Raw genomic sequence first — 14,793 nt, forward strand, 5'->3', positions numbered from 1 at the left:
TTATTCTGTACAAAAAATTTGCATCCTCTTAGCATGGACTCTGAAAATCATGACCTATGATACATATTTCACATTATTTGCAGCTAAATGCAGTAGGGCTATACATTGTTATATAGCGCTATACATTAGAGAGGAGTGCTTGGTGACAGAGCTGTGGTCATCCCTGGTCGGGGCTGCTGGAGGCTTGTAGGGAGAAGTAGGGCAATAGCTTCCAACAGATTTGGCATTGTGTAGTCTGTCTCAGTAAGTAGCCCTAAAATTGGTCTAGATACGAGAGCTTGCAATGGGTAGGTCATTGGCTCACAGCAGGACCCCATATCTACTGGTATTTAGCTACGTTAAATATTACTTGTTTTAAATATCACCTTTAACATTGAAAAAAAGGCCTTACTCACTTCACAGATGGATATCGAGTGAAAGGAGGTGATATTAGGAGGAATGACCAAAGGTTTGGTCAAAAAGTATGTTTTAAGATGGGGGCAGGAGGACAACAAAGGGTTTAAAGCGGGATATCCAGAGTGCAGGGTCTAGAGGGGAGTGAGCAGGGTTTGTAGAGCTGAAGGAGGTAACAGAGAGGGAGGGCTGAGACCATGAAGCGACTTAAATGGGAGGATGGGAATTTTAATTTGGAGGAAGGCATATTTAGAAATGAACAAATCTGAAAAATTAATAACAATTCCAGGGCCTGCCTGGGTCTAAGGGCTACAGGCTAATTGACAGCCAGATCAGGAAGTAGCAGATACAGCAGCAACTTCACTATGGGTGTGAGGCTGGCCTTAAGAGTTGTGTGCCTTCAGCCTGAATGTGCCTTCTATACGAGGCATCCTTGGCTGGGATAGGCCTTGGGTACAGGGGTGTGAGAGGGTATGGCACCGTCTGCGAGAAGAGGTGGGTGCACATGAGGTCAAGGCTGTTGGTCTTGGCATGGTGGGGGAGGAGGGAAGAAAGTTGAGTGTAATTGTGTGAATTGTTGAATTTTTAAACACATTTCAGAAGTTTATTTTAATGAATATAATGTGTGGTTTGAGGGGAAGAGTTAGTATCAGAATTTTTTTTGCTACAAAATGATGGGACAGAAGTATTTTTTGGAGTACAGAAGGTAGAAAAACAAAGGCAACACACTTAACCAATGAGAGGAAAGGCAATTGATACTAAGGTTATTGCAGACATATGACATGACTAGATAGATAGACAGATAACGAGAAGGAGGAAGGAGTCACAACTGATTGAGAGAGTAATCCAGGACTGCTTCAAAGGACTTTCTATTTCAGATGTTTGTTAATTCAGCTCCCTCATGTGATTTCAAACAATAGAACAGCAGCTCTGGGACAGCTAACGATACCAGTGTACATTGTTGAATGGTAAAAGTAATTTAAAAAACCCATACTGAACACATTAAAAATGTTGAAAGTTAATGAGAGACAACTGGTTTAATTTTTAAACGGATATGGCTAATGAGAGCCCATCTATAAAATGAGACAAAGGTGACCCATATGCCATTTGTCTGAAATGAATTTTGAACTATCAAAGTCTATTTAACCCACTGTAGCAATCAATACGATAATCAAGTGTCTCCTTTAAGATTACATTTCGACATGTTGATTAGAGCACCGTACCGTTGTGTTGTATGAAGCAGTGGCACTGAAGCTTATTAAGAAGTTTGAAGTTAAACGGGGCCAAATGAAGTCAGATGGAAACGGTCGCTGGACTGTCTGCTGCATGTCAGTATCTTCAAACATTCTCAGCCTGTTCCAGGGGAAATAAACAATCATCTAAAAGTTAGAATCATAGAATGATGCAGCACAGGTGACCATTCAGCTCCTCTCATTTCTTTTGAAAGAACTATCCAATTGGTCCCACTCCCCGCCTCTGTCCCCATAGCCCGTGAAATGTTTCCCCTTCAAGTATTTATCCAGTTTCCTTTTGAAAGTTTAATCTGCTTCTACCACTCTTTCAGGCAGTGCATTCCAGATCATAACACACCGTTAAAAAAACATTCCTCATGTGGCCGCTGGTTCACCTTGAATCTCTATCCTTTGGTTACTGACCGTTCGGCCACTGGAAACAGTTTCTCCTTATCTACTCTATCAAAACCGCTCATGATTTTGAACACTCCCATCAAATCTCCTCTTAGCTTTCTCTGCTCGGAGGAGAATAACCCCAGGTTCTCCACATAACTGAAGTCCCTCATCCCTGGTAATATTCTAGTCAATCTCTTCTACACCCTCTCCAAGGCCTTGGCATCCTTCCAGAATTAAACAATACTTCAGCTAAGGCCCAACCAATGTTTTATAAAGGTTTAGCATAACTTCCTTGCTTTTGTACTCTTATGGTCACGAAATTCAACCCTGTAGTGCCAGTAGTTTTTGGCCGTTTTTTAAAAAAATGACATGAGTCTTGTTTGTGCCCACTTGCGGCGTGGCCTGCACTGTTTGCCACCTTAAAAGCGATAGCTTGAAGGTGGTACATGCGCGTGCGTCGGCAGTACGAGGAGCAGGCAGATTGTGACGTCAGTCAGCTGGTGGAGGTCCCTCGTGCATTAGTTGCATGAGAGACCCCCACCAGCGCTACTTAAATGGATACATCAAACTTGCAGGCAAGTTGCTTCTTGCTTTTCTACTGGCTATTGCAGAGTTTGCAGGTGTACTAGATTGCTGAAAGAGATTTCAAAAGTTGGTAAAGTGTGCAGGGATTGCTACTGGAAGGCCTCACAGAGTACACCACTTGCTCCCAGTCACGAAGGCTCTAGTTGCAGTCCCCCTCAAACTGCAGCATGACAGGGAGATGGAGCAGAGGCAGTAAAGACGACAAACTGTTCGCAGAGGGAAGGGGAGGGCGGCTCTCAGCAGCAGGCCTTACCCACCCAGGGTCTTCTACCTGCACGCAAGCCAGGAGCAACGTGTTCAGCGGCTCCGTTTCAGCAAGGTGGTGGTCACAGGAATCTGCCATCTCTTGGAATCAGACCTGCAGCCTCAGAGCAGGGCGACAACAGCGCTGCCAGTGGTTCTCAAGGGGACTGCGGGCGGCCCTGAATATTACCTCCTCCTTTACAATAATTTGTATTTATATAGTGCCTTTAACGTAGTGAAACGTCCCAAGGTGCTTCACAGGAGTATTATGAGATAAAACAATTTGGCACAGAGTCACACATGTAAAAATTAGTGTAGGTGACCAAAAGCTTGGTCAAAGAGGTAGGTTTAAGGAGTATCGTGGAGGAAAGAGGGGTAGACAGGGAATTCCAGAGCTTGGGGTCTAGGCAACAGAAGGCACGGCCACCAATGGTTGAGCGATTAAAATCAGGGACGCTCAAGAGTGCAGAATTAGACGAGCGCAGATATCTCGGGTGGAGGGGGGTTGGAGGAGATTAGAGATAGGGAGGGGCGAGGCCATGGAGGGATTTGAAAATAAAGGATGAAAATTTTGAAATCGAAGTGTTGCTTAATCGGAAGCCAATGTAGGTCAGCGAGCACAGGGGTGATGGGTGAGCGGGGCTTGGTGGTATGTTAGGATATGGGCAGCCGAGTTTTGGATCACCGAGTTTACAAAGGGTAGAATGTAGGCGGCCAGTCAGGAGTGCGTTGGAATAGTCAAGTCTAGAGGTAACAAACGCACGGATGAAGGTTTCAGCAGCGGATGAGCTGAGGCAAGGGCAGATACGGGCAATGTTACGGAGGTGGAAATAGGCGTTCTTAGTTATGCTGCAGATATGTGGTCGAAAGCTCATTTCAGGGTCAAATGTGACACCAAGGTTGTGAACATCCTGGTTCAGCCTCAGACAGAAGTTGGAAAGAGAGATGGAATCAGTGGCTCGGGATTGGAGTTTGTGGCGGAGACTGAAACCATTGTTTTTGGTCTTCCCAATATTCGATTGGAGAAAATTTCTGCTCATCCAGAACTGGATGTTGGACAAGCAGTCTGACAATTTAGAGACCGCGGAGGGGTCGAGAGTAGTGGTATTGAAGTGGAGCTGGGTGTCATCAGCGTACATGTGGAAACTGATGATGTGTTTTCGGATGATGTCGTCAAAAGGCAATATGTAGCTGAGAAATAGGAGGGGACCAAGGATAGATTCTTGGGGGACATCAGAGGTAATGATGTGATGGCGGGAAGAGAAGCCGTTGCAGGTGATTCTCTGGCTACAGTTAGATAGGCAAGAATGGAATCAGGCGAGTGCAGTCCCACCAGCTGGATAACAGTGGAGAGGCATTGGAGAACGATAAAGTGGTCAAAGGCTGCCCACAAATCAAGAAGGACAAGGAGGAATAGTTTAGCTTTGTCAGTCACAAAGAAGGTCATTTGTGACTTTGATGAGAGCTGTTTCGGTACTGTGGCAGGCACGGAATCCTGATTGGAAGGATTTAAACATGGAATTGCGGGAAAGATGTACACCGATTGGGAGGCGACAACACGTTTAAGGACTTTGGATGGAAAGGGAAGTTGGAGATGGGACGGTGATTTGCAAGGATGGAGGGGTCAAGGGTTGTTTTTTTGAAGGAGAGGGGTGATGACAGCAGATTTACAGGAGTGGCGGACAGTACCGGAGAGAGAACCGTTAACAATGTCAGCTAATATGGGAGCCAGAAAAAGAAGTTGGGTGGTCAGCAGTTTGGTGGGAATAGGGTCAAGGGAGCAGGAAGTGGATCTCAGACAAGATGAGCTCGGAAAGGTCATGAGGGGAGCTTGGGGAGAAGCTGGAGAAAATTGAGAGATCGGGGCTAGGGCAGGAGGGATCCTTAGAAGTTTAACCCGGTGAGCTAGGGGAAGGAAGGGAAGAAGCAGAGACAGGTGAACGAATGGTCTCAATCTCAGAGACAAAGTAGTCCATGAGCTCCTCATACTTATTGTCGGAGGTGAGGGTGGAGACTGGGGAGAGGGGTTTAAAAAGGTAGAGTGGAGAATAGAAGCCGGGGTTTGTCTTTACATTCCAGAATGATTCTGGAATAATGAGCGATTTCTGCAGACGGGAGCAGGACCCGATAATGCTTTATATGGTCCAGCCAGATCTGGCAGTGATTGGCTAAACCAGTTTGTCCACCATATCCATTCAAATCTGCTTCCCTTGATCTTAAGGGAGCAAAGATCAGGGTTGTACCAGGGGGAACAGCCAGGGTGAGAGTGTAATTGTTTTAACAGGAACTATGGCATCAAATGTGAGGGTGTGATTGAGCAGATCGGTGGCTGCAGAAATGTCATGGTGAAAGGAGGGCCAAAGGCTGGACAGTTGGGATTTCATAAGCGCTACATCAGCAAAATGTTCTTCTCTAGTGAAGACAAGTGCAAAGAACTCATTCAGTACCTCAGCCAGGCCCTCTGCCTCCACAAGAGGATCTCCATTTTGGTCCCTAATTGGCCCCATCCTTCCTTTGACCACCCTTTTACTATCCATGTTCATAAAAGATTTTTAATTCTCTTATGTTAGCTGCTAATCTATTCTCATACTCTCCCTTTTCCCTTATAGATCTCCTCTGTACTTTCTATATTCATTTTAATTCTCCGCTGTAATAGCAACCGTATATTTTAAGCATCCTTCTCCTGTTTCATTTTAATTTCTATTATCTTTAGTCACCAACTGCTTTGGATGCAATTCTTCCTCCCCCAGGAGAACATGTCAACTCTGTACCCAAACCATCTTCACTTTGAAGGCCTCCCATTGTTCAATTACTGTTTTGCCTACCAATTTGTGATTCCAGTCCACCTGGGCCAGATCCCTTTTTAACTCACTGAAATTAACTCTCCTCCAGTTAAGTATTTTTACACTTGATTGTTCCTTGTCCTTTTTCATGACTATTCTAAACCTGATGATATAAACACTGTTCCCCAAATGCTCTCCCACTGAAACATGTTCCACTTGCCACACTTAATTCCCCCGACTAGATCCAGCACCGCTTCCCTCCTCGTTGGACTGGAAATACTGATCAAGACAGTTCTCGTATGCATTTCAATAATTTCTCCTCCTTTTTGCCCTTTACACTGTTACTATCCCAGTCTATATTAGGATAATTGATGTCCATTATCACTGCTCTATAGTTCTTGCATATTTCTTTAATCTGACTGCAAATTTGCTCCTTTATCTCCTTCCCACTATTTGGTGGCCTATAGTATATACCCAGCAGCACAATTGTTCCTCTTTTGTTCTTTAATTCTAACCAAATACATCCTCAAATACATCATATCATCCCTTTCCAGAGCTATAATAGTTTTTGATCAAAACTGCCACCCACTCATTTTTTTCCCCCTTCCCCAATACCTTATAGTCAGGAATATTAGGTTCCCAAACCTCCCCTTCTTTGAGCTAGATATCTATTATTGCCACTATGTGGTGATTTGTGCCTGCAGCTTACCAACCTTATTTACCATGCTCCATGCATTTATGCACATGCACTCCAAACCCAACTTAGACTGCCTTGCACTTGCCCAGTCTGAGCCTTCCTATTTCTGAACTATTCTGTGCTCTAATGCTATTCATGACTCCCAGTCCCATTTCTCTCCTCAAATGTTTCATCCTGGTGCCCATCTCCCTGCCAAATTAGTTTAAACCCTCCTCCACAGCACTAGTTAACCTGCCCACGAGGAGATTGGTCTCTGTTGAGGTGCAACCCATCCATCTTAAATAGGTCCCTCCTGCCCCAGAACTAGTCTCGTGTCACCAGTTAACCTGTTTTATCCTACTATTCCTATACTCACTTGCACATGGCACTGGGAGTAATCCAGAGATTACTACCTTTGAGGCCGTGCTTTTTAAAACTTCCTCCCTAGTTCCTGAAACTCTGATTGCAGGACCTCAACCCTTTCCCTTCTATGTCATTGGTTCCCACATGGACAACTACTTCCAGCTGTTCCCCTTCCCCTCCCAGAAATGCTTTGCACCTCAGTGATGTCCTTTACCCCGGCACCAGGGAGGCAACAGACCATTCAGGACTCCCGTTGGTGGTTGTAGAAATGCCTGTCTGTCCCCCTGACTATTGAATCCCCTATAACCATTGCATTCCTGCACTTTGCTGTACCCCTCCCCTCTGTACCATGCTCCAGACAGCACTCCTTCGAGATGTTGTCAATACTTAAAACCGGCCAATGAGCACCACACTCCCGGAGGATTCCAGCACTGCCTGCCTTGTCCTACCCTGCCAGTTGGCCAATCACTTACTGTCCTGAGCATGGTGTGGCTGTGGAGTGACCAGCAACTGAAACATACGATCCAGGAAATTTTCAGCCTTCCCTATGCCAGGCAGTGATTCCAGCCGCTGCTCATGCTCAGAAACCCCGAGTTCGAGCTGAAGGCATTGTCTGCACATTTGGTCACCTAGATCATCTGAAGTGCCCGGAGTTCTCTCATGACGCAGGAATTGAAGGTACTTTCATTTGTTTTATCCCCTCCAATTAACAGTCGCATTTAGGTATTAATAAGTAAATAGTTGGGGCCTCAACTATTTACTACAGTATCTATATTAATGACTTGGATGAAAGGACCGAGTGTAATGCAGCCAAGTTTGCTGATAAAGATAGGTGGGAAAGCAAGTTGTGGAAGAGGACACTAAGGGCTATATAGATAGGTTAAGTGCATGTGCAAAGATTTGGCAGATGGAGTATAATGTGAGGTTATCCACTTTGGTAGGAAGAATAAAAAAGCAAATTATTTAAATGGAGACTACAAAATGCTGCCATGCAGAGGGATGTTACAAATGGACATAGACAGATTATGTTAAGTGGATAGAAGTGTGGCAGATGCATTTCAATGTGCGTACGTGCAAGGTCATCCAATTTGGATCAAAGAAAAAACTGAATATTTTCTTCATGGTGGGGAACTAGGAACTGTGGAAAGCAAAGGATTTGGATGCCCAGGTACACAATTAGTAAAAGCTACAGCACAGGTACTAAATGTAATCAAAAAAAATACATGGAATGTTAGCCTTTATCAGAGGTATGGAAATAATGCTGCAGTTGTACAGAGCCTTGTTCAGACCCCATTGGGATACAGCACAGATTCACCAGAATGACTTAAAGGGTTAAATTATGAGGACAGGTTGCATAAACATGATTTGCAATCCCTTCAGTTTAGAAGGTTGAGGGGAGATTTAATTGAAGTGTTTGAAATCATTAAAGGATTAGATATGGTAGAGAGAGAAGCTATTTACTTTGGTGGAGGAATCCAGAACAAGGGGGCACAATTGCAAAATTAGAGCTAGTCCATTCAGGAGTGTAATCGCAAAGCACCCTTTCACACAAAAGGGTCGTGCAAATCTGTAATTCTCTCCCTCAAAGGCTGTGAATGCTGAATCAATTGAACTGTTCAAGACTGAGATCGATAGATTTTTTTTATTAGATAAGCAGATCAAGTGATATGGATCAACAGGCGGTCAATGAGAGTTGAGGTACAGATCAACAAGCAACTAATTGAATGGCTGAACAGGTTTAGAGGGCTGAATGGCCTGCTCCTGTCCCTATGCTATAATACAATTTTATATAGCATACTATAATATTTCATTTTAACTCAATACAGAATATAAAGGGAATGCTGGGCTCAGCATGATCCTGTGAAGTTTCTCACACAAATGAATTAACAGCACAGCAGGCACAATCAATTATCCCAATACAAAGCTATGCATTAGTGGCCTAGAAACCAAAACCAAAACAAGCAAACTTGATCTTTAAACGAAACTGAAATATGAGGGCCAATTGTAACACTGGTCCTTCCAATGGGAATAGAGCGATAGCAGTCCTCAAATCAGTGCTGCACTTATCGCCCAGTTCCTGCTCCGATCTCACCCTCCCCCATTTTGCCCGGAGGCTTCACACTCCTGCACCTCACTACAATAACAAAAAAAAATGCTTACACGTCTCTCCGTCTGGGAAGTGGCATGAGCCAAGAAACTATATTAAATTTAAACTTACCTACAATGATAAAATAGGGCAGGGGTTGTAAAAGGTGGCACTGTGTGTAAACTGTCCTAGACACGGAGAGTCAGTGAGGTATTCAAGCAGAGAAGGCATCCGCAAATGGAATCCTGTCCTTCCCTGGCTTTCACTTTCCAGCAGGAATCGCTGAACAATAAGGAACAGGAATGTTAATCTGGTCTTGTCCTAGCTCACAGGAGCCAAAACTAGCTGTAGCACCCCAATTGCTGCCTCGAATACAAATCAGCTAGCTCAGCACAGACTGAGTGGAGAGACTGCGAGATGTATTCTAATAAAGATTAGATCATGCAGGCAAGGGGAATTGACCTAGCCATGCTGAAGTTGTGAAGAAAAATGGTTAATTAAAAAAAAATTGATATAACAAGGTGAATTACTATGCTGAAGCAATAGCTAATTTAGATAGATTACTAAACAGCACTACTTGGGTACAAGTCATTGTTTACATAGAAAATAGGTGCAGGAGTAGGCCATTCAGCCCTTCGAGCCTGCACTGCCATTCAATGAGTTCATGGCTGAACATGCACTTCAGTACCCCCTTTCTGCTTTCTCGCCATACCCCTTGATCCCCCGAGTAGTAAGGACTTCATCTAACTCCCTTTTGAATATATTTAGTGAATTGGCCTCAACTACTTTCTGTGGTAGAGAATTCCACACGTTCACCACTCTCTGGGTGAAGAAGTTTCTCCTCATCTCGGTCCTAAATGGCTTACCCCTTATCCTTAGACTGTGACCCCTGGTTCTGGACTTCCCCAACATTGGGAACATTCTTCCTGCATCTAACCTGTCTAAACCTGTCAGAATTTTAAACGTTTCTATGAGGTCCCCTCTCATTCTTCTGAACTCCAGTGAATACAAGCCCAGTTGATTCAGTCTTTCTTGATAGGTCAGTCCCATCTTCCCGGGAATCAGTCTGGTGAATCTTCGCTGCACTCCCTCAATAGCAAGAATGTCCTTCCTCAAGTTAGGAGACCAAAACTGTACACAATACTCCAGGTGTGGCCTCACCAAGGCCCTGTACAACTGTAGCAACACCTCCCTGCCCCTGTACTCAAATCCCCTCGCTATGAAGGCCAACATGCCATTTGCTTTCTTAACCGCCTGCTGTACCTGCATGCCAACCTTCAATGACTGATGTACCATGACACCCAGGTCTCGTTGCACCTCCCCTTTTCTTAATCTGTCACCATTCAGATAATAGTCTGTCTCTCTGTTTTTACCACCAAAGTGGATAACCTCACATTTATCCACATTATACTTCATCTGCCATGCATTTGCCCACTCACCTAACCTATCCAAGTCACTCTGCAGCCTCATAGCATCCTCCTCGCAGCTCACACTGCCACCCAACTTAGTGTCATCCACAAATTTGGAGATACTACATTTAATCCCCTTGTCTAAATCATTAATGTACAATGGAAACAGCTGGGGCCCCAGCACAGAACCTTGCGGTACCCCACTAGTCACTGCCTGCCATTCTGAAAAGTACCCATTTACTCCTACTCTTTGCTTCCTGTCTGACAACCAGTTCTCAATCCATGTCAGCACACTACCCCCAATCCCATGTGCTTTAACTTTGCACATTAATCTCTTGTGTGGGACCTTGTCGAAAGCCTTCTGAAAGTCCAAATATAGCACATCAACTGGTTCTCCCTTGTCCACTTTACTGGAAACATCCTCAAAAAATTCCAGAAGGTTTGTCAAGCATGATTTCCCTTTCACAAATCCATGCTGATTTGGATCTATCATGTCACCATTTTCCAAATGCACTGCTATGACATCCTTAATAATTGATTCCATCATTTTACCCACTACTGAGGTCAGGCTGACCGGTCTATAATTCCCTGTTTTCTCTCTCCCTCCTTTTTTAAAAAGTGGGGTTACATTGGCTACCCTCCACTCCATAGGAACTGATCCAGAGTCAATGGAATGTTGGAAAATGACTGTCAATGCATCCACTATTTCCAAGGCCACCTCCTTAAGTACTCTGGGATGCAGTCCATCAGGCCCTGGGGATTTATCGGCCTTCAATCCCATCAATTTCCCCAACACAATTTCCCGACTAATAAAGATTTCCCTCAGTTCCTCCTCCTTACTAGACCCTCTGACCCCTTTTATATCCGGAAGGTTGTTGGTGTCCTCCTTAGTGAATACCGAACCAAAGTACTTGTTCAACTGGTCTGCCATTTCTTTGTTCCCAGTTTATGACTTCCCCTGATTCTGACTGCAGGGGACCTACGTTTGTCTTTACTAACCTTTTTCTCTTTACATACCTATAGAAACTTTTGCAATCCGCCTTAATATTCCCTGCAAGCTTCTTCTCGTACTCCATTTTCCCTGCCCTAATCAAACCCTTTGTCCTCCTCTGCTGAGTTCTAAATTTCTCCCAGTCCCCGGGTTCACTGCTATTTCTGGCCAATTTGTATGCCACTTCCTTGGCTTTAATACTATCCCTGATTTCCCTTGATAGCCACGGTTGAGCCACCTTCCCTTTTTTATTTTTACGCCAGACAGGAATGTACAATTGTTGTAGTTCATCCATGCGGTCTCTAAATGTCTGCCATTGCCCATCCACAGTCAACCCTTTAAGTATCATTCACCAATCTATCCTAGCCAATTCACGCCTCATACCTTCAAAGTTACCCTTCTTTAAGTTCTGGACCATGGTCTCTGAATTAACTGTTTCATTCTCCATCCTAATGCAGAATTCCACCATATTATGGTCACTCTTCCCCAAGGGGCCTCGCACAATGAGATTGCTAATTAATCCTCTCTCATTACACAACACCCAGTCTAAGATGGCCTCCCCCCTAGTTGGTTCCTCGACACATTGGTCTAGAAAACCATCCCTTATGCACTCCAGGAAATCCTCCTCCAGCGTATTGCTTCCAGTTTGGCTCGCCCAATCTATGTGCATATTAAAGTCACCCATTATAACTGCTGCACCTTTAGGCTGTATACCACGTATACGAGTATATCGCACCAACCATCGTGGTGGAGCTATTGGAAGCTGTAACTGTATCAGCCTTCGTGATTTCAAAAATAAAGTAATCTTTCTTACAACACATCCCAACTTCTCTATAATTTGAGTGCAGATTCCTTTTACTTGCTAATTTCTGTGCTGGTGCTTGGGAGGAATGGGGTGTGAGTGTCGATGCTTCTTCTGGAAGATTCCAGAGTGTCGTCTTCCACCAGTTCCAATGTTGAGAAGGAGCTAGAAAAAGGGGAAATTGACAAGTTAGAATAGCAATAAAAGGCTAGATAGTAGCAGATGATTTGCATCATTATACAGCATAAAGTTGCCAAGCTGCTTGAATAAATGATTACTGGAGATCAATGAAAGGATACAAGTAATAGGTAAACACTCTGCTTAGTGCCATCGCTAACATTCTTGACTCAATGGTCAAGCTCCATCTGGATGAGCAGCTGAATGCTTGCTAGTTGGTGCAGAAGCATATAGTATGGGGAAGTGGAAAGTGCTGGAGTGGGGTGGGGGTGGGGGGCACGGTTGGGTGGAAATGCTAAGGACAGATGTTATACTGAGAAATGGAAATAGAAAAACATATACTCACCCTTGCTGATAGACAGGTCACTGACACACTTCCAGCTCTGAATCCAGTTCCTGGAGATGAAGCTGCGGCCTCTCTCCATGCCTGCTGCATATGTTGCTTGCGTGTCTTCCTGACATCAGATGGGAAAAGTTCCTCCCTCTGTGCCTTCATTGCCTGAATCAATATCTCCACAGACTAGGTTGCTCCTCCTCAACTCATTCTTCGCTCCTCCTATCACACAGCCTCCCTTTTAATTCACGCTATAAATACCTAGCAGACTGCCCACAGGAAATCCTGACCTCCAAAGTAGGTTGGCTGCCCATCACCACTGCCATCGTGTGACCAGAATGTCAATCAAATTAAAACAAGGTTTCAACCGCCTGAAATCATCGCTGAGGTGATCTACTCGTCTCGCTCACCCCAACCTGAACACCTCCAGCTGACATTAAGTACAACACGGCACAACCACTCTCACCCCATATATTTTAATGGTGCAACTGCATTAGGGAGAGGCACAAACAACCACTTAGATGGATTTTGCCAGCACCTCGAGTGCCACCAACTTTAATTATATAGCAAAATGTCCCAAGACATTTCAGAAGCACGTAATCAGACAAAAGTTGACAACGAGCCACATAAGGATATTAGGAAATTTGGTCAGAGGTAGGTTTTAAGGAGTGCCTTAAAAGGCAGGGGGGGGGGGGGAAAGAGAGAGAGAAAAAAAGAGAGAGAGAGAGAGAGAGAGAGAGAGAGAGAGAGAGAGAGAGAGAGAGAGAAAAAGAGAGAGAAAGAGAGAAAATGAGAGAAAGAGAAAGAGAGAAAAAAAGAAGAGGGGAAAGAGAGAGAGCGAGAGAGCGAGAGTTAGGAAGGGAATTCTAGACTTTAGGGCCTAGGCAGCTGAAGGTACAACTGCCAGTGTTGGGAGTGTTGAAAATCAGGCATGTGCAAGGGGCTAGAATTGGAGGAGCATAGAAATATCGGAGGGTTGTAGGGTTGCATGAATTTACAGAGATAGGGAGGGGCGAGGCCGTGGAGGGATTTGAAAACAAGGATGAGAATTTTTTTTTTTTTTTTTAAATCGAGGTGGGAACACAGGGGTGATGGGTGAATGAGACTTGGTACGAGTTATATACGGGCAACAGTGCTTTGGATGAGTTCACGTTTACGGAGGGTGCAAGGTGGGATGCAGGCCAGAAGAGCATTGGCATCTCCAGTAGCAATAAATATGGTCACAAAGTAATGGCTGCCATTTTCCAAAATCTTCACTTCTGAAACTATTGCATACCCAAGTGTGGTTGGTGTTGTTTTCAAGTGCTGTGGAAACCACCAAAAAATTGGCTACATTTCACAGCATTGGAATAAAAACACACAGACTGGAGCAATCTTTGAGGATTGTTCCTTGGAACAGTCTAAAACTGCTTTTATATTGTTCTTTTAATTCAGTAACCCAGCACCGTTATTGAATCTATTTTTATAGGCAATATACAAGTCTAACACCAGGCTTTGAATTACTTGATTTACCACCATAAATTCCTGGAGTTGACTCAAGGACACCAGGTTCACAGAATTTAAGTTACAATATAAAAAAGCTCAATAAACAAGTCTGTTAAATCCAAAGATCCATACATTGGGCAGTCTTCAGGCACAAACCCTGAAAGTTCAAGCTGTTGAGGCATCAGATAGAATGTTACAGAACAGAAACAAGCCAATCTAGTGCGCACAGGTGGTTTACTTAACATGAGCTACCTAGTCAAATCCCATTTGCCTGCTTGCTCCCCATACCCTTCAGTAGTATTCCTCTTTCAAGAAACCAATTCTCTCCTGAAAGAATTTATGCTTCAAAACACAAGAATCTCTAACCACTTTCAGGTGAAGAATTGTTTTCTAGCCTCCGTTTTGTATCACGTTTGCACTTGCTTTTATTTTTTTTTTAAATAGTATAATGCTCCTCTCATTATAAAACAGTGCATCTTCCAGTTCATTGTGATGCCACATCAAATTCATCGGTAATTAAGAGTTCTGCATCTCGTGTCCATCTGTAGGCCATTGAACCTCTAAACAGATTACATCTTGCGCCCCAGGCCATCACACCCCAGAAGTTTCCAAACTGCAAGGGGGCGGGGGGGGGGAAATGAATGGAGGTTGACTCAATGTAACGGTTATAACGTATTGCAGACTGTTGTAAAATTATCTTTGAAAACCAGTCAATTCATTACTGATAATTAAGTCTTGCATTCAATGTCTGTAATGTCACATCTCAAAATGTGTCACATGTCCATGGCGTTGGCGGGGGCTGGGGCTGAAGTCAGGATTGGCTTCAATAACCACTAAT

General features: G+C 44.1%; 1 protein-coding gene across 2 annotated transcripts in view; it reads right to left on the reverse strand.

Annotated features, from left to right (window-relative positions):
* Positions 1-14,793, reverse strand: part of tmem131l (transmembrane 131 like) — a 221,938-nt gene that overhangs the window by 63,488 nt on the left and 143,657 nt on the right. For both annotated transcript variants that reach the window (XM_070871423.1, XM_070871424.1), the window contains exon 17: positions 1,617-1,746. In XM_070871423.1, coding sequence (XP_070727524.1) covers positions 1,617-1,746 — 130 coding nt within the window. The remainder of the gene's footprint in view (positions 1-1,616; positions 1,747-14,793) is intronic.

This window comes from Pristiophorus japonicus, chromosome 2 (assembly GCF_044704955.1).
Source record: "Pristiophorus japonicus isolate sPriJap1 chromosome 2, sPriJap1.hap1, whole genome shotgun sequence".
Taxonomy (NCBI): Eukaryota; Metazoa; Chordata; class Chondrichthyes; family Pristiophoridae; genus Pristiophorus; species Pristiophorus japonicus.